The following is an 18,487-nucleotide window of genomic DNA, read 5'->3' as shown; positions in this document are numbered from 1 at the left end:
TAAATGAGCTTTAAGGTGCTCTCCATCCCAAACCATTCTGGGATTCTATTATATGAAAGGTTTATTTCAAATATGTATTTTAACAAGTGTATTTATGTATTTCAATCTTTTATTTCACTGTAAAACACAGACCAAAAGCTGTGGTTTTTCCTGATGCTTATTCCTAGAGTTAGCATTATTTCCACCTTTTTTAATAATTCCCTTTGCATCAATGCTCCAACAGAAAATGAACTTTTCTTTTTCTGGAAGTAACAGGAAGGAGATGGCAAACCATACCCCAGAAGGGGGTCGGAAGGGCACAAAGAAATAAAAAAGTTGGAGAAATGTTTCCCCTTCACCTTTTCAACTCCAGCTTCAAGCCCAAACCGTGGCCCTTCAGAGCAGCTCCTTTCTGCTTTTTGGTGGGGTTTCTGCTGTCCTAAGACTTTTTCTGTTCCTACTTCCCCTTTTCCTTCTTATCATCTGTTTCCTCCCTCCAGCTGCGCTGTGATTGCTCCTTCCCTGCTGCCCACACATCCCCTCTGTGCTGTCACCCCTGGCAGGAGGCAGGGGAAGGCCAAATGCTCCCTCATCACGTGGCTGAAAAACACCAAAAAGCTTCAACACCCCCAAAACCACTGGGACACAGTGACAGGGAGAATGCCCAGAATTGAATTCACAACACCTCTAACACACAATGGCCACCTGGTGGGGCTCAGGCTGGAGCAAAGGAGGCTCAGGAGGGACCTTGTGGCTCTGCACAGCTCCTGACAGGAGGGGACAGCCAGGTGGGCTCTGTACCCAAGGGACAGGACAAGGAGAAATGGCCTCAAATTGTGCCCAAAGGGTTGTCCAGCCCTGGGCAGTGCTGGAGTCACCATCCCTGGAAGGACATAAAAACTGTGTGGAGGGACATGGTTGAATGCTGGCCTTGGCAGTGCTAAGGGAACAGCAGGATTTCATGATTTAAAAGGGTTTTTTCCCAACCTTCATGATCCCATGGACAGGAACAGAACAGCCTCAGCTCCACCAACGCAGCAAACCAATCACAGGATGGGAAACTGGTGAAATGTTACTGGGCTATGCTGGCACAAGGAGCAGAGAATATTCAAAAACCACTCAAATGCCAAAGAAACTTAAATATTTTAGGTACCTTTCCCTTGCTATATTTCCCTTCAAGACAGCTGCTACTTCAGAAAGAAAAACTGGGGGAACAGGTGGGCTCAGGTGGCAAAAAGCTGCATTTTGATTTACAGAGGTCTCCAGGGTCACAGCCTGAGGCCAGGCTTCACCTCTGCCTCCTACCCTGCTGCTGGAGGTTTCCCACCTCTCACTCACCCTTCTGCCTCTCAGCAATGCCAGGGTGTTGAACACTTCCAGACTGCCAAGCTCATGGAAACTGGTCTGGCTGCAGAACCTCCCCACACAATTGATTTACCTGCCCAAATTCAATGAGGGCATCTCCCTGCTGGGTAAGGAAACCACCACCACCAGCACACGTTGAAAATATTATTTAAAATTGCCTTGCAAGCCATAGAATCCTGGAATGGATTGGAAGGGGCCTTTAAGCTCATTGCGTTCCACCCCCTGCCATGGGCAGGGACACCGCCCACTGTCCCAGGTTGCTCCAAGCCCCATCCAGCCTGGCCTTGGGCACTTCAGGGATCCAGGGGCAGCCACAGCTGCTCTGGGCACCCTGTGCAGGGCCTGCCCACCCTCAGAAGAATTTCTTGTACATATCTGACCTAAACTTCCCCTCTTTCTTCTCTGCTGAGGTCCTACACTCTCCCTCTCCAAGCGAGCTGCCAGGACATTTTCCTCTCACCTCAAACACTGTCCTTGCAATGCCACAGCCCTGTAGCAAGGGGGAAAGGACAGGACATGGCTTTGCCATGCTAAAAGAGTCAATACGGTCTGAAAGGGCCAGCTGAGAGCGTTCCAGCTGGGAGCCAGGGCCGCACTTACCCTGGGTGCCCACCAGCACCATGGGGATCTCGCTGGTGTTGCGGTAGTTGGCCATGCGGCTGTAGTAGTGGTAAACGGTCTGGAAGCTGACCTCATCCTCCAAGCTGAACACAAAGATGACAGCATCCACCCACATGGCAAACTGCAGGGGAAAAATGGGAAAGGCCAACTGTGAGAAGAGCAGCGAGGAAGGGGAAGGAAGGAAAACCAAGAGAGAAACGTTCTCACCTTCCTGCAAGGGAAATACACACCAGAAAAACTCACACACAGAAAGGCCTCAACGGGGTCAGGATCAGCTGCTAAAATGATGAATGTCATCACCCTGCACACCATGAGGATCTGGGACACACAAGGCATTTCCCCACATGAGCAGCCCTGCTTCAGTGGGGTGTGTAAGCAGCTACTGTGGGTGCACACTGGGTTTGATGCCCAGCAAACACAGCAGGCTGAGGCTGCTGGCTCAGCCCCCACGCTGCCATCTGCATGCATGCCAGACAGGCATGGCTAGGAACTCTCACATCCCAAGCCCATTAACTTGAGCCTTGCAATTCTCCACCACACAGACACTGTCACTGAGGCAGCAGCACCAAGGGCCTCCTTGTGCTTCCAGTGAAGAGCAAACTGCTCTCCTGGCACCAGCAGCCTGCTGAGAGACATGCAGGTGCTCCTCAGTGGCCAGGCAAGTGAGAAGCTCTTAGCTCACAAGGGAATGAAGACATTTAACTCATCAGTGAACATGAACAGGACATCAGGAAAAACCTCCACCTTACCTCACTGCCTTTATTTTCCCCTAAGTGACTCCAGTCCTACCCAAATTCAGAGCAGTGGAAACAAAGCTTCAGCCAGGGGATTTTCATGCTTTGTTATGTTATTGCTACAACGTGCCAGGGGACACACTGAACACAGAGGTTCACTGGGGAAAGGCTCTGCATATTCATGATGATTGTATTGAAAGCAAACACTGCCTGCGCTGTTATGGTGTAAAAATAGACCAAAAAATTGTTTTGAGGTTTTCAAGACGGTCAGGAGGACAAACTTCCAGAGGGGAAGGACAGGGCTGGTTAACACACAGCAGAGTCCCTGCCAGAATAAGGTCAACCACCACACTGTTCAACTGTTCAAACCAGAAGATGAAACCACAGGAACTGGAGGCAGCATCATTATTTGGGAGATGTGGGCTTGGGTCTCATTATAAAATGGTTTTTGTTGACTGGACTCAGCAGCATCATGCCAAGGACTCTTCCCAACAACTGGGAATGTCCTTAAGGCATCATTTGGAAGCCAACAGGCTTTCTAAACCCTCTGAATGTTTGAGCAGTGTGTACAGCAGCCTTCTAATAAAGATTATTTCAAAACACTCCACAGATTTACACTGTGCAGTTCCTGCAGACACAAAACATTTCCAGCAATTCCTTATTTCACTTTTCATATTGAAATGCAGCTTAATCTTTGTGGAGATCAGACTGTGCTACAAAGAAACCAGAGGAATTTTGGGAAACACAAGGTCTGGAAACCCTGGATGTCTCATCCAGAGTACTGTGCAGGAAATGGCTTGAAACAAGGATAAATCAGCTGCTGGTATAGAAATCCACTCTCAGACTTATTACTGTGAGTGAGCAGAGCTGTTAGTTCAAGGCAAGCCCAAAACCATATTGTAAAAAATGTTTTAAATTTAAAAAGTTGCATGCAGCAGCTCATTGTAGGTCAGTTACTATGTTAATTTGGTTTTACAATAGAAAATTGAATTATTTTTGTCTTTGAACCATTTTATCTTAAGCAAAGAAAGGAGAGATCATAGATCCACAAAAAGAGTCTTGAGGGAAGTTTGTTTTTTCTCCCTCCCTGTCAAAAAGAAGGGAACAGTAACCTGGGGAATACCCATGACCCAGTGCCAGAGCTCCACATGTCAGCTCCTTACTTACTGCAGGTGGAATTCAATCCCAGTTATTCATGAACACACAGGCAAACTTTTCATTGCAGGAATTAATGAACAGATTGAAGATTTTTAATAGACATGTAACTTGAAATGACACCCAAAAACTCCAAAGGGAATTTACAGGAAAGCCTCGTGCTGAAAGGCGAGGCAGCACTGACACCTCAGACCTCTTCAGCAAATCCTGAGGATGGAGAACAAATCTCAGCCACCACAGAATCCCAGGATGGTCTGGGTTGGAGAGACCTTAAAGCTCATCTCATACCAGCCCAGGGGCTGTTGTGCACACCTTCCACTGGACAACAGCAGCCAAAGCCCCACATTCACCTGGCACATGCCAGGAGCACACCCCGTGCTGTTCATCAGCCTGCAGCCAGCTCCTGTGAGCTCTGCAAAGCCAGGCACAAACCATCTCAGATTGCTGCATGCACCTTTGCACCGGCACTGTTCACATTTTAGATGAGTGAATGTTCTCTAAGCATCAGAGGCTGGAAAGCAGGGGCTGCTCCAGCCAAATCCCTGCCAGCCCCAGACAGAGCTGTCCTTGTTGCTCCTGCTGCCAGATGTGCCAGTGCTTTATTCTGCCCTGTGACTTCCTTCCTTCCTTCCATCCAGGATGTCTCTCTGAGCCTCCATTTCCTCCTCGTCCTCTCCCTTCCCCTTTGTCCTGGCACCTTCCCCCACGCTCTCACCCTCCTGGAGCTGTGCTGCTGCATTCAGACCCGAGCTGCTGCTGCTGGCACTGCTCCCCCTCAGCTGTTTGGCAGCTCCTGCTGCTCCATTATTGCTTGTTTGGAAGCTGATCCCTCCCGGAAGAGCAGGGCAAAGCCAGGCAGCAGCAGCCAGCACTCAGGAAATCCTGCCAGTGCCCAGGTGAGGAGAGGTGGAGGAGGAGGATGCCCAAGACAAGGATGCTGCTGCAGACAGCACAGCTGCTTTAATCTGAGGTGATTTAAGCAGCACATGAGCAAACTCTTGCTCAAAACAGAGTAAGGGTGAAGCACTCAAACCCCCAAGTGTCTTCTCCACAGCCAGTGCCCTGGACAGGCTGGGAGAGCTGTGGGTGTTCAACCTGGAGAAGAGAAGGATCCAGGGAGACCTCAGAGCTCCTTCCAGAGGGCTGGAGAGGGACCTGGGACAAGAGCCAGGATACAGGGAATGGCTTCCCACTGCCACAGGGCAGGGTTAAATGGGATGGGGGGAAGGAATTCCTCGCTGTGAGGGTGGGCAGGCCCTGGCACAGGGTGCCCAGATCCCTGGCAGTGCCCAAGGCCAGGCTGGATGGGGCTGGGAGCAGCCTGGGACAGTGGGCGGTGTCCCTGCCATGGCAGGGGCAGGAGTGAGATGAGCTTTAAGGTCCCTGCCATCCAAACCATCCTGTGCTTCTATGAAATCCTGATGTGTCACCAGGGGAAGCACAGTGCTTGGGAATTCAGTGTAAATGAGCTGGATATCCTGACTTGCACAGTCTCAGTCAGAATCCCAAATACTCATTACACACACTCATCCATCCATCGTAGCTGAAATCCCAACCATTTGCTGGACAAAATCTTTTCCACCTGAGGGTGATGCTGGAATTCTCCTGGCAGGAAGATGAGAAGCAGCCAGGGCACAACAAAGCAGAGCCAGTTCTTTGAAAGGAAGTTGTGAAAAACAAGGGAAGGGAGGCTTGGGGCTCACCTGTGCCTCTGGAGGGCCTCCTTCATCTCTGATCAGCAGCAGGTAGCTCTGGCCATCAACCACTATCTCCTTCTTGAATCTCCCACCTGCCACACAAAGCAGCTGGTTACACACAGCAGAGGGACAGAACACACAACAGAAAAAGGCTTCGCTTGTGGAAACAAAAGCTCTTTGCAAATTCACCAGCAACTGGAGTGTTACTGAGGTTTATATGCACATACATGGGAATTACTTCAAGTTAAGGCAGGTACTTGTCTTATTTATATATATAAAAATATATATAGTGGGGAAAAGCCAGGAATTGCATTACATCCCACGTTAGGTGTCCTTGAGTTGATACATACAATTAATCCCTGTATGTGTCACCTTTGTTTTTAATAATTGTCAGAAGTGTCTGCAAGAAAGGCAGTGCACACAAACATGGTGTCTTGTCCCCAAAAGCAGTTTCCTGTGGCACCCAGCATTTCCCCAAGGGAAGCCCAGTTCTCAGAGCACACAAGAGTGGGATGTTATGGGATGAGAGCTCCACACTCACACACCACAGTTAGGGGAAGGTACCACACACATGTTAGACAAAAAGCTATGATGGTGCTGCCTCTGGAGAGATGAGCTAAGCCAGCAGAGCAGCCTGTGCTGCTGGCTTGGGAGGAATCCCACACCTGCTCTGGACACCTGGATAAAGAGGGGGCAGTCATAGCCTCCAACCACATCCCGCTCCTGCTCCTGGACTTCCAGGGAGTGCAGATCAGGAGGTGCCTGGCAGCACCAAGGAGGCTCCCAGCCCAGCACTGCTCTGTCACCTCCTGTCCCCTGGCTCACAGGGACTCAGCCACCACCCCGGGCAGGGCTGGGATTGCTGCTTTTGGGGCTAAAAGCGTCTTTTGGGCGCTCTGCTGCCTCTCTCAGAAATGCCAAATCCCATTTAGGGCTTCTGGTGTGACAGAGCCTAAGCCAGGATTAGCAAGCTTGGCCTAAGCTTGGGGAGCATTTAGGCTCCTCTCCTGGAGCAAACCCACTCTTATCTCCCCACCTAAGCCCCAAAGCCCCAAGGCCTCCAGCTCAGCATCACCCACCCTCGCAGCTGAGCTTACCATGCTGACATAAAACACATCCACTAACACACCCCAAACTTCTCTCTTTGTCCTATTTGTAAAAACTGGAATTGGTTCTGATTTGAGCCCTATTTCCCAGCTCCAAAATGTGTCATTCCACAGAAACCAGTGGTAGAGAGCCAACAGCTCTGCCTTGCTCTCCAAACAAGCTCCCCAAGCAAGTAAGTCAGTAAGTCAGCACTCCCAGGCTAATGCTGATCCTCAAAACACAACAATCTGCACAAAAATTGCTGCCTTAGGGGAACCCAGTGCTGGCTTAGACCCACCATTCCCCCAGCCCAACCACAACAGCAGCCTTCAAACCAAGATTACTCCACAGCAACGTTCAAGCATGTTGAAACATTTTGTGTTTAATAAAAGATGTAAGAATTAGAGGTTTTTGTGGGTTTGTGCTGGGTTTTTTTTTTAATCTTTTCTTTATAAACTTATCCTATTAGCAGTATTAAACATGCAGCAATGAAGACTATCACATTTCTGGTTGTTTAATGGCACAGAAGGAGCAGAAGAGCCACGAATGGATTTTCATTATCTCGCTCACAAAGTGGATTTCAATCCTGCCCTCGCAGATCAAGTGGCAGATAGATATCTATCATTACTGAACCTGAAAAGAACAATCCCAAACAAGTGTAGAACTTGTAAAGGAAACAGCCTCAGCTCTCAGGAACTGGATTTCTATTAATCAGGCCATTATTTCTATACGCTGTCGATTGAACGTGCTTCCCAATGAAGTGTTAACTAAGATGAATTACTTAATATAGAGCCCTCCAGAGAGGGGCTTTAAAGCTGTAAGTAACAATGGAAATACACTGTATGCCTGATCAGAGAGGGAAAGTTCTGCCTAATTGCCATTTCCTATTTCCTTTTTTTTTAAACACTGCAAGTTCCCCCAGCTAATTACAAAATACCACACACCGAATGTGTTTGGGAGCCAACTCATTATTCCCATGGTCAACAGGATGCCTTGCCAGTCTCACTCTACCTTCAAACACTCCTCAGAGGCACAAAGAAGGTACAGACAGGGTGGATTAAAAAGCTTCAGCAGAGAATTGAAAAATAAAAAAAAATATTTCAGTGTACAGCTCACAAATGTGAGCCCTACAAGATTTACTCTTCATGATTTGACTGTTCAGAGCAGCTTGGAAAAGGGTATTAAATTTAATAAATGCAGTGCAAGTTAGCCAGCAGCTCTTCTCCTGTGTGAATCCACACTAAATGATCACCTTGGGGACCTGCTCCTTGCCTTCCCCAAAACCACTGGGCGTGGAGCTCAGTGCAATTATTGTTATTTCCAGGATTAAATTCAGATCCTGACGTGCTGCCCCACTTCAGCGAGGGCTGTCACCCTGCTGCAGCCAACAGCCACAGTCAGCTCAAATCTGCTCAAGTGCCTTCTTCACCCTTGAAAGCAGGATGTGCTCATTAGCTGGAACAGGCACATCCTCACAATCCTTGATTTCTGTTTGGATGGAAGTATTTCACGACAAACAGTTTGAATTTAACACCCCTCCAACCAAACTGTTTCAAAGAATGCCCTGCATTTCCAAGCTGCACTAAATATTTCCAAACAAATCTGAAGGCTCAGAAATGGAACAGCAAACTCACGCTCATCCCTCGAGTAAGAATTATTTTATGCAAATCTCAGCTCACAGCAGGACTCATCCCTAATAACTTGTGCTTCTACACCATTAAGGAGCCCTTATCATGTGCACAGCACAAAATTAGGTGCTGCACAGGACAGAGATTAAGAAAACCTACCTCAATATCAAGAATTTACACAAACAAAAGCATAAACAGTGAAGAATGGAAAGAGCAAGGCTGTACCCTGCAGGTATCTGTGGTTGTAGGATTAAGGCAAACAATGAACTGCTTCTCCTTTGATTTGATGAGCCTTGATGAGAGCCATGAGCAGTTTGGGCAAGCGCAGCAATTTTGGGGTGCTTCAGCTTGGACAGCACCACGTTCTTTTTTTGTTCTGTTTTTAATATATCCAGGGGTTTGTAAAGCACCACAGGCAAAGAGGAATTACAGAGATCAGCCCGTTCAAATACTGGACTACAGCAACCCATGAGGAAGCCAAACACTCTCCCAGGGCTACAAAATACCCCCTATTTTCCTAAATATCTTCCTGTGTGACAGAGCCAGGAATTGCTGTCTAAACCAACAGCACTGAGAACAAAGAAATGACCTTCATAACACAGAGAACGAGCTCAAAACCCACAGCACCACTCCCAGGGGAGGTGGCTGCCTTTGCTCTGGTCCCATCAGGATTATGACACACGCAGCTTTTTAATGAGGGAGCTGCTCAGCTCCCAGATGTACCTGCCAGGGGAGGGGACGGCTGGTGGCCAACGGATGGGGCACCACGGGCACTTCAAGGCACTTATTCCCAGTTTTCCAGGGCTAGAACAGTAGCCATTCCCACAGGCTCGTTGTCAGATGAGCACAGGATATTTGCAGGTGACAAATCTCCTCCTTGTGCCCAAACTCATGAGGCAGCCCCCAAACCAGCCCGGCTCTCCCAGGCGCACCTGGCCACACTGCTGCTGTAACATGCCCCACGTGAATACACAGCTTCGAGCAACACAAAGCTAAACAAACGCTGTGCATCAGCAATTTACAGCCCTGGCTGAAGCCCCAGCACAAAGTGGAATAGAGGGGGGATCAAGCACAGCTTCCTGATCTCATTGTCATGCACGACCCTCCGCAAGGCGAGCGCGCGGCATCGGCGCAGAAACGAACCAGCGAAAATCGGAATTCAATTTAAACACTGCACGCACACTGGCAATCAGAGGTGCTCTCTGTAACAAAAGCTGGGTATGACATGGGGAATTCTGGGCATGGAGGCTTTAATCCAGGCTCTGACAGCCTGGCCACCCCCTCCTCTCGCCGAGAGCCGTTCCAGCGCGTAATTGCTCAGCGGAGCAGCCGCTGATTTTGCTGCTGCATCCCCAGGCTCCACTGTGCTCACCAGGCTCTTTATTCAAGCAAATTGCCACGGGGATGAAGTTATTTAGCCATGTGAGAAGGATAAATTCGGGGGGCTGGCCACACGACAGGCACAGGCAGCAGCTGAACGTCTGCTGTGGCAGGGCAAGACAGAAGGGAGGGCTGAGGCAGCTCTGAAGGACTCAGGCAGCTCCTGGATTTCATATTCCCAGTGACATGTGCGTTTTGACAACAGCAGCCAGTTGTCTCACACATGCACGTTCTCTCCCTTTCTTTCCCCCCATCAGTGCCAAGAACCTGGCTCCTCTTCAGGGAAACACGTTCAGAAATCCTCTGTTCAAACAGATGGCCACATAGCGGTCTTCTGGTTAGCTACTCACGTTATTTTTTATTGAAATAAACTAATTTTAAAATGTTTTTCACAGCATTGCCTTAAAAGGAAAAAGAAATTTTAAAAAAGGAAAAGGTTCTTCCCCCAGGGGGTGTTGGGGCACTGCCCAGGCTCCCCAGGGAATGGGCACAGCCTCAATCCTGCCAAAGCTCCAGCAGCGTTTGGACAATGCTCTCAGGGATGCACAGGGTGGGATCGCTGGGGTGTCTGTGTTGGATCAGTGATCCTTCCAGCCCAGGATATTCCATGATTCTATGATTTGGGGCATTTCCTGAATACAACCACTGTGCTAAACAACAATTTAGAAACTGTGAGCAGCTGAGCAGGGTCGAGGATCAAAGACCAAGGAACCATCGCTGCCACACAAGACTGAAGCTGCAAAAGGAGCCCTGGACCCCCTTTCCAAAGACTACCTGGGCAAAACAAACCCCAAAAGCCAACAAAAGCAGCCTAGACTGAGCTCTTCAACCCCCACCATCTGCTTTTCTCAATGGGTTTAGGATATAGTCCAGGAAATCCATGGAGAGGTCCTGGAAATATCAAACCATACCCAATTACAGCAAGGTACCCCCACAGGGACCATATATAAATGCAATATTACATCTTACAATCTGATCTTTACCTAAAAACTGCCAAGGAAGCACTAATACATCATCTTGCAACTCCATGGAAAGAGGGTTCAATGCTGGAATTTTAGTGGCAGCTGCAATGACATTTCACAACTGAATTCTGAGATGCACTCACTGATGCATTTGCAGTGCCTCTCCAGAAGGGCAGATGCAATGGGCTTCCAAAACCTGGCTGTCATTTGAAGGGAGATCAATGGAATTTTAGAGTTTTAACTGTTTAGGAAAAAAGCTTACTCTTCAAAAATATATAAAAATTACCTCAAGCTGCAAAGAACCTCCAGGATTGGACAGGACAGTGGGAAAAACCTGTGAGGCTGGGCAGACCCTGCAACAGGGTGCCAGAGGAGCTGTGGCTGCCCCTGGATCCCTGGCAGTGTCCCAGGCCAGGCTGGATGGGGCTTGGGGCACTCTGGGATAGTGGGAGGTGGAATGGAATGGGCTTGGAGATACCTGGGCCAGTGGAAGGTGGAATGGAATGGGCTTGGAGATACCTGGGCCAGTGGGAGGTGGAATGGAATGGGCTTGGAGATACCTGGGCCAGTGGGAGGTGGAATGGAATGGGCTTGGAGATACCTGGGCCAGTGGAAGGTGAAATGGAATGGGCTTGGAGATACCTGGGCCAGTGGAAGGTGGAATGGAATGGGCTTGGAGATACCTGGGCCAGTGGAAGGTGTCCCTGCTCATGGCAGGGGTGGAATGGAATGAGCTGAAAGGTCCCTCCCAAGGCAAACCGCGCTGGGATTCCATGATAAACAGGCTGAGCTGGATCCAGTGTTTTATCTCAAGCAGCAGGAGAGGAAGGTGATTGATTAACCACCAAGATAAATGGGAACAAAGCAGAGCCGGCCTCTGAGCAATTAAGATTCCCTCATTACCCAGGGACAGGGCTCACTCAGGAGCAGTCCATGTTCCACTTTCACCGCAAAGCTCCTGACAGCCAGTGCAGACTGGGCTAAGCCAATTAGAGAGGGCCAGCCTTAAAAAAATCACTGCAATGTGAGTGCAGCCAGAGAGGTAAGGCACACTCTGTCCCCATCAAGTGACTCATCTGAAAGGAGCAGCACGATAGTAATCCAAGTTTCTGCAGCAGTTTCAACCCTCCTGCACCCACTTTATTAATAACCTAGAAGATGGAAGTAACAGGCTATTTAGTTTCTAGATAATGAAGCAGGAGGGACTGCAATTATGGGAGAAAATTGGATTGTACTTCAACATGACTGTAACGAGCTCGAGAAATAGAGGGGAAAAATAAAAGCAGCACCACAGGGACAAAAGTGGAGACAAAGCAGCTGTGGAAAGATGGGGCAGGACGGCAGAAACCTCTGGCACAGGAGAGAAAATCAGCTGGGAATTCCTGCAGAGTGCAGAGAAGGGGACAGCCTGTCCTAGCCTGTGTCACCACGCCAGCCTCAGCCTGTGCTGATCTGGACAGGGCATCCTTGGCAGATAAGGACCCAAATCTGCCTGCAAAACACCCAGGCAGAAAAATAAACATGTGCACCCTGCTTATTTAGGGGAGCAGACTAGGAAGGGAGAAGAGGTGTGAGTTCTTAGTAAGAAATAAAGTGCTGATCCCATTTTAGGCAAGGGAAATACTTTTCCCATCTTTCCAGTTATTAATTGTTATGGTCCCAGGTAAACAGGCAAGAACATCAAGTGGGAGCAGACATGCAAAGCACCAAATCCCAATTCCAGGGATAACCCTTGGGTTCAGACACCCCTGAGTCCAACAAGAAGCAGGAACCCATCTTTATCAGACACCCACTGCCAGAACTGTGGCACTGAGCAAGGAAAAGCTGAACATGGTGTGTGTTCTCCTGGTTCAGAAGCATTTCTGACACATTAAAGGGCAGGAAAAACAACCCCCAGGAGCCTGTGGGGAGGCCTCTCCTCTGGAACCCACCCAGAGCCCTCCCCAATATCAGGGATATTGTCAGCCACAAGCTGACAAGGACCCACAATTCAATCACTGCTCCCATTTCTATCAATAGCTCATTTTTCATCTTTTTTTTTTATTTCCTTCTCTTGGTTTATTTTACTGACAGCAGGTGCAGAGAGTTGCTTACACCTCACACCCACTAATTGTATATACACAAGTCTAATTTTAAAAGCTTATTTTTATCAAAGCAGTCAGAGACAAAAAAAAACCAGCAAGTCATCTCCTTCAGGCAGGATGTGATCCCACTTTAGCACACTCCCACCTTTTCCACCACCAGTCTTTTCCAGTTTTATACACTTACAGCCCAAAACACCACTTTCCAAACAGAGTTCCTCACAAAGGCAGCCCCATGATTTAAAATATCATCCTTTATTTTTGCTGCAGCTCCTTCTAAGTTGGCTTCTCAGGCATTTCATCTTCCAGGCAAACCCATCCCAGCTTTCACTCTAACATGAAATTCAACTGCTCAAAATTTCTGCTTGACCTCACAAGCTTCCAACGTAATTGCTAAATCCCAATGTGCACTAACAAACCCTAAACAGCTCACCAAGACAGCCCAAAATGTAAGCACTGATGCACACATCTCAGATCTTTCCAAACCCCCCTCTGCTTTTCATACTCGCATAGCTCCCCTAATACCTGTCCTTTCACTGCACTTTTACATCACAAATAGCAACTGAAGTTAAAACTGGACTTAGCAGAGATTACACCATAATCAGAATTTTACCCTTCCTAAAATGGCAACAAACCCCTGGTGACAGCAAATTGAGGGGACTGTGAGAATTCAAGATACTGTGAATATTTCTTTTTGATACAACTTCCCATAACAACAACAGATTCAGTGAAGGGCGGGAAAAATGCTCACAATAATAAATCAAGTACAAGCTGAACTAGGAACATGCTCAAAGAAAAATATTAAACCCTGGCTTTGAGATCAAGAGTGAAACAGTGGGCTGTGATTTTGTAATACATCCAGAAGGAGTATTTGAGAAATGTTTGAGAAATAAAAGCACAGGGTAGGTCCAGCAGGAGCCACTCTGAACTGGCTTCAAAAGCAGCCGAGAGCAGGGAGCAGTGGAGACCCAAAGCCATGGAAAGCCAGAGGAGGTGGGGCTGGAAAAGCCCTCTCCCATCACCAGTGTGACCCCACCAGCACTGCCAGGGCCACCTCTAAGCCCTGTCCCCAAAAAGTGCCACATCCACATGGTAATTTTTAACATTTCCAGTGATTCCCCCACTGCCCTGAAGAGCCTGTTCCAATGCCTGACAACCCTTCTGGTGAAAAACTTCTCCTTCCTACCCAACCTAAACCTCCCTGGGCACAACTCGAGGCCATTTCCTCTTGCAGCATCACCCACTATTGGGAGAAGTCACTTTTACTCCTGTGAAGAGCCTAAAGTTGTCAGAGCAGTTCTATAAATCTGCTTTACAGTTTGTCCCAGTGACACAACCCTCAGAGCAGCACACCAATGCTGCAGACATCATTTCCCAAAAACCCCTGGCCATTCATGGTGTTAAAGAGAACACCTCGAGGACCCTCAGGGAACACAACCTGAAAGGGAAGCTTTCCTGGCAATCTGCTTCCTCAGCACCTCCTAAAGAGCAAATACTTGAGTTTTTTCCTTTAATTAACAGAGCCCCTCATTTGTGTGACACTTGAAGCAGTCCCCAAGCTGACAGCTGGAACAGAGAGGTTTTCAAAGGGATTTTTTCCCCTCTAACCCACACAGGCAGTCCCAGGAGGGTGAGGAGAGGGAAGGGCTCCAGAGGGGAGAGGGCAGAATGCATAAACACCCCCTTTTATGCTGAGCCTGAAAGGCTCCAAAAGCCCAAGAGAACCCTCTGCAGCAGTGCTTTAAAGGGATCAAAAAAGAGACAAGTGTTGGTTTATAGCTGGGTGTCAGCGTGAAATGCCAAATAAAAATAATCACTTGGTGCTATTACAGCAAAAAGGCAGACAAAGAACTGGAAAGAGGTAATTTTGAAACACATGTCCCAAGTCATCACTGGCTTCTGAACACGAGATAGAGCCTGCCTGTGGGTTTGCAGGCCAAAAAAAACCTTCATCTGCCCCAAGTGCTGAGGGGGCTCCTGAAAACTGCACCAAGGATCTGAAACCAGCACAGAAAATTTCAGCTGCCTCGGGTTTTGCAGGCCAAGAACCACAAGATGGTTTATGTGGCTTTTTAAAACTCATGTTGGGATTCTTGCAAAGCCTCCCTGTGTAAATTCTTACATGTATGATGGGGATTTTCTGGCATTCCAAAAAATGCTGAAGGAAAAGGCATGAGTGATTGCAGGGAGAGCACCAAGCACATCCTCACAGGACACATTGCTCTGCTCTTCATTCCCACTGCAGCCAGCTGCTCACTGAGAACAGAGCTCACAGATTAGTCTGGGACACATCCTCTCTTTATTCATCAAAGATCAAATTGGGGTGTTCAGTAAATATGGCCTTCCTACGTATCTGAGAAATATGAACTGGACAAAAATAGCAATGGCTTCTGTGAAGAGAGTGGGAGCCCCAGGAGCCTGACTGCTGACAGCAGGCAGAACGGCCTGAGCCCTGTGGAGAAGGGGACAGGAGCCCCAGGGCTGCAGAGGGGACAAACTGCCCAGTTCTGTTCAGCCCAAAACACAAACCCTGAGCCAGCCTGAGGGTAAATCTCCCAGCACAACCCCAGCAAGCAAAGAAAGATCCCAGAGGGGTTTGGGCTGGAAGGGCCTTTAAAGCCCATCCCATTCCACCACCCCAGAGTGCCCAAGCCTGCCCTTGAACACATCCAGCCATGGGACAGTGGTTTTATCCCTTTTTTTATCCCTTTGGGGTTTTTTCCCCAGGTGAAGCAGGTCCACACTCCTGGATGCAGGCCAGGCTCAGGCCTGAATGGAAGCACCTGGCAGGTCAGCCCAGTTCATAGATTATGGCTGAACTTTCTGCATCCACATTGTGTAAGGGTCTCTGTGGCCAGCAGAAAATCTCTTAAGAGGATGTGAACAACAGCAGCTGAAATTTTAAAGCACTCTTCCTCAATCCTCCTTGCATAATTACCCTTTGCTGAGGAAGCAGCAGACAGGAATAGTTACTCGAGATAAACTGAAAAACACGGACATGCATCCCTCAAGATGGAATTTCTAGACAGAATCAGAATCCTTGAGCTTGGAAAAGGCTTGAAGATCATCAATGCATGCTTTTGTTACAGGCTGGCAACTTACTTTCATGACATGCTTCAAAGGGAAGGCTGAGGGTGACACTTCATTTGGTATTTTAATATTAAACATGGCCATTGCTGCCACTCCAGTGACACACTGCTCACTGTGGCACTGAAAAAGTTATGTGGTGAAGGCTGAAACAGCATAAAAATATTTTTAGGTCAAATTTGGAAAGAGAGTAAATGATCACAGCTTTCTGAAAAACACATTAAAGGCTTTATTCTGTATCTTTTACTGGGGGAAATTTGATTTCTAGTGTAAGTTCCTTCACAAAGAGAGATGAAACCTCCCCTGACTGCAACAGCTACTTGGGATGGTGGATGGCTTTTATGCTTTTTAAAACACTAAAAATAATTACTCCACATGAAATGAATATATAACTCTTAAATATATCCCAGAGTACACAGAGGGAAAAAACCTCCTTTTTTGTCATCCCAGCCTGGGCCACAGTTTGTCTTTTTGTTTTGTTTTATTAGACTCACTGGAAAACAAAGTATTGAAATAATCATGACATGACTTTAAATATTCACAGACATGCCAGAGATGTGGAAAAGCCTTAAAGTCGTGTTTCACACCTCTGTGGCTTTTTGGAAACAAAAAACCAAACAAGTAACAGAATCCTCCTGCCACTCACTACTCCTGTAAACTCCAGTTCACCTTGGTCTGCAAAGAATTCAGTCTCAAATTCCACCACACAATTCAGTCTCAAAATACAGCACACATCTCACTTGGCTCCTACAGGCAGAATTCAATTCTAGATGGGGGAAACAAAGCCACAACATTTCCCACAGCTCACTTGTTGTTTCAGCAGGTAAAGCAGTTTTTATTCCAATTGCTTAGAAGGTCCTTAGAAGATCACAAATCCCTAGGATTCCTTATCTCCCATCGTTTCTGTGAAAAACACATTTCCTCTCTGGTGAAAATTTAAAAAGGATAATAGGAGATAAGGATTATAGAGTAAAGGTTATTACAGCTAAGAGCCCACTGTTATCTTTGGGGATACTCTTTAAATACTTTTTCTTTTATATCAGCTTGTTGTATATTCACAGGGTCCTTTGCATAGTAAACTTTTCCTTAAATACATTCACATGTCCTAAGAACTGTTTAGTAAATCTTCTTTTTGGGTCTTTTTTTAGAGTATGAGTATTCTTTGGTTATGGTTTCAGTCTTAAAAAGTCTCTTTAGTCTTGTTCTTATCACCTCCAGTTTTTGGGCTTGGGTCTACACTGCCTTCAGACATTGAGTGTTGATACTTGGCATATTTGTAGTGGGTGTCTTCTTTATATGTTTATTAGATGTTATCTAAGTAGGTATTCATACTTATATCAGCTATTTCACTACTATGGCTAAGCTTAATTAACAACAGAAATAAAAACTAAATCTTCATAACAAAGTTACTTTAACATCACACATATAGAATCCATTTTAACATTTGCAAAAAGCCAGTATTAAAATATGTATCTATAACAATTTCCTTCTTGTATCATCACAGAAAAAAACCTGAAAAGTCCCGGAGTACTGAAATTCCCCCCTGACAGCAGGGTAACACATTGCTGCTTTTCTTACATCTGATTTAAAACGTGTCACTCAGCAGCACAGCTGAGTGCGTGTTAAATATGCAAAGGAAAACTCTCAAGGCTCTTTTTCTTCCTAATAAAAACTTACTCTTTGAGAAAACAAAGGTTTGCAAGTTGCAAACACAGGAGGCACTGAAAAGTTCTGCGCAGAAATGAAAACTGGGGCAGGCAGTGAGGGAGAAGAGCAGGGCGAGGTGCAGGTTCCTCCTCCTGCCGGGGAGGTGGCGATGGGCGCAGGGAAATCTCTCCCTGGGAGAGCTGAAGGAAACCTGAAACCACCTTTACATGGCTCAAATTCATTTCCTGCCATGCTGCAGCCCTCAAGGCCTGCAGGAGATGTGGATGCAGGGCAGGTTTCCTGGTAATTGCAGCCATTTAGAGGCAGAGGAGAGCAGAAATAGCAGCCCCTGGCCCTAATCACCACTTGCACATGAAGCAAATATCCATCACCTCGCCCATTAGGCACTGATTTTATGATGCCTGTTAAATTTAGCTGTTAGGAAGCCATTCCAAGCCAGTCAACTCAGGTTTTCCTTAACTGATCAAGCAGCTGACACCTTCACATCCGACATGCATCCTCTTCTTTATCCAATTTAACAGCCTGACACATTTATAGTCCCTCAGGAAAGGAGAGAGGGGAGGATCCACAAGGGTCTCCAGCATGAAGGGTTTTCCAGGGACTTGTCTGAAGGACCTAAAAGTGCTCAGGACCAGGTTGGAGGGGCCTTGGAGCACCCTGGGATAGTGGAAATGTCCCTGCCCATGGCAGGGGTGGAACAGAGTGAATTTCAAAGGCCATTCCAACCCAAACCTCTCTGTGCTCCTGTGATTCTCTGACAGAGAGGTAAAACACAAATCCTCCCTGCAGATGTTTACTGAGGGTAATTTATGTGGGTTGAATTTCCTTTCATGCTGACTTGATTGGAAACCTTGACCTGATCCCTCACAAGGCAAATCAGAGCTCTTAATTATTCCAGTTTTCCTCCTGTTAATGAAATGCAACAGTGTCATTAGTGAGGCTTGTCAGGCACACTTATGTGCACAGAAATGATTTGACACAGCTTTTGTCATCTAATCCTTGCAGGAAAAACAGTCCCAACGTCACTCCAGCACTGTAAATAAA

At 47.3% G+C, this 18,487-nt stretch overlaps 1 protein-coding gene across 11 annotated transcripts in view; it reads right to left on the bottom strand.

Annotated features, from left to right (window-relative positions):
- AGAP1 (ArfGAP with GTPase domain, ankyrin repeat and PH domain 1) overlaps positions 1 to 18,487 on the bottom strand; it is a 335,965-nt gene that overhangs the window by 205,524 nt on the left and 111,954 nt on the right. For all 11 annotated transcript variants that reach the window (XM_064719066.1, XM_064719067.1, XM_064719070.1 and 8 more), the window contains 2 exons: positions 5,558 to 5,643; positions 1,945 to 2,086 (listed from right to left, as the gene is read on the bottom strand). In XM_064719066.1, the coding sequence (XP_064575136.1) occupies positions 1,945 to 2,086; positions 5,558 to 5,643 (228 nt within the window). The remainder of the gene's footprint in view (positions 1 to 1,944; positions 2,087 to 5,557; positions 5,644 to 18,487) is intronic.

This window comes from Zonotrichia leucophrys, chromosome 7 (assembly GCF_028769735.1).
Source record: "Zonotrichia leucophrys gambelii isolate GWCS_2022_RI chromosome 7, RI_Zleu_2.0, whole genome shotgun sequence".
Taxonomy (NCBI): Eukaryota; Metazoa; Chordata; class Aves; order Passeriformes; family Passerellidae; genus Zonotrichia; species Zonotrichia leucophrys.
The sequence above is the reverse complement of the archived record's forward strand: the minus strand, read 5'-3'. Positions and strand labels throughout refer to the sequence as shown.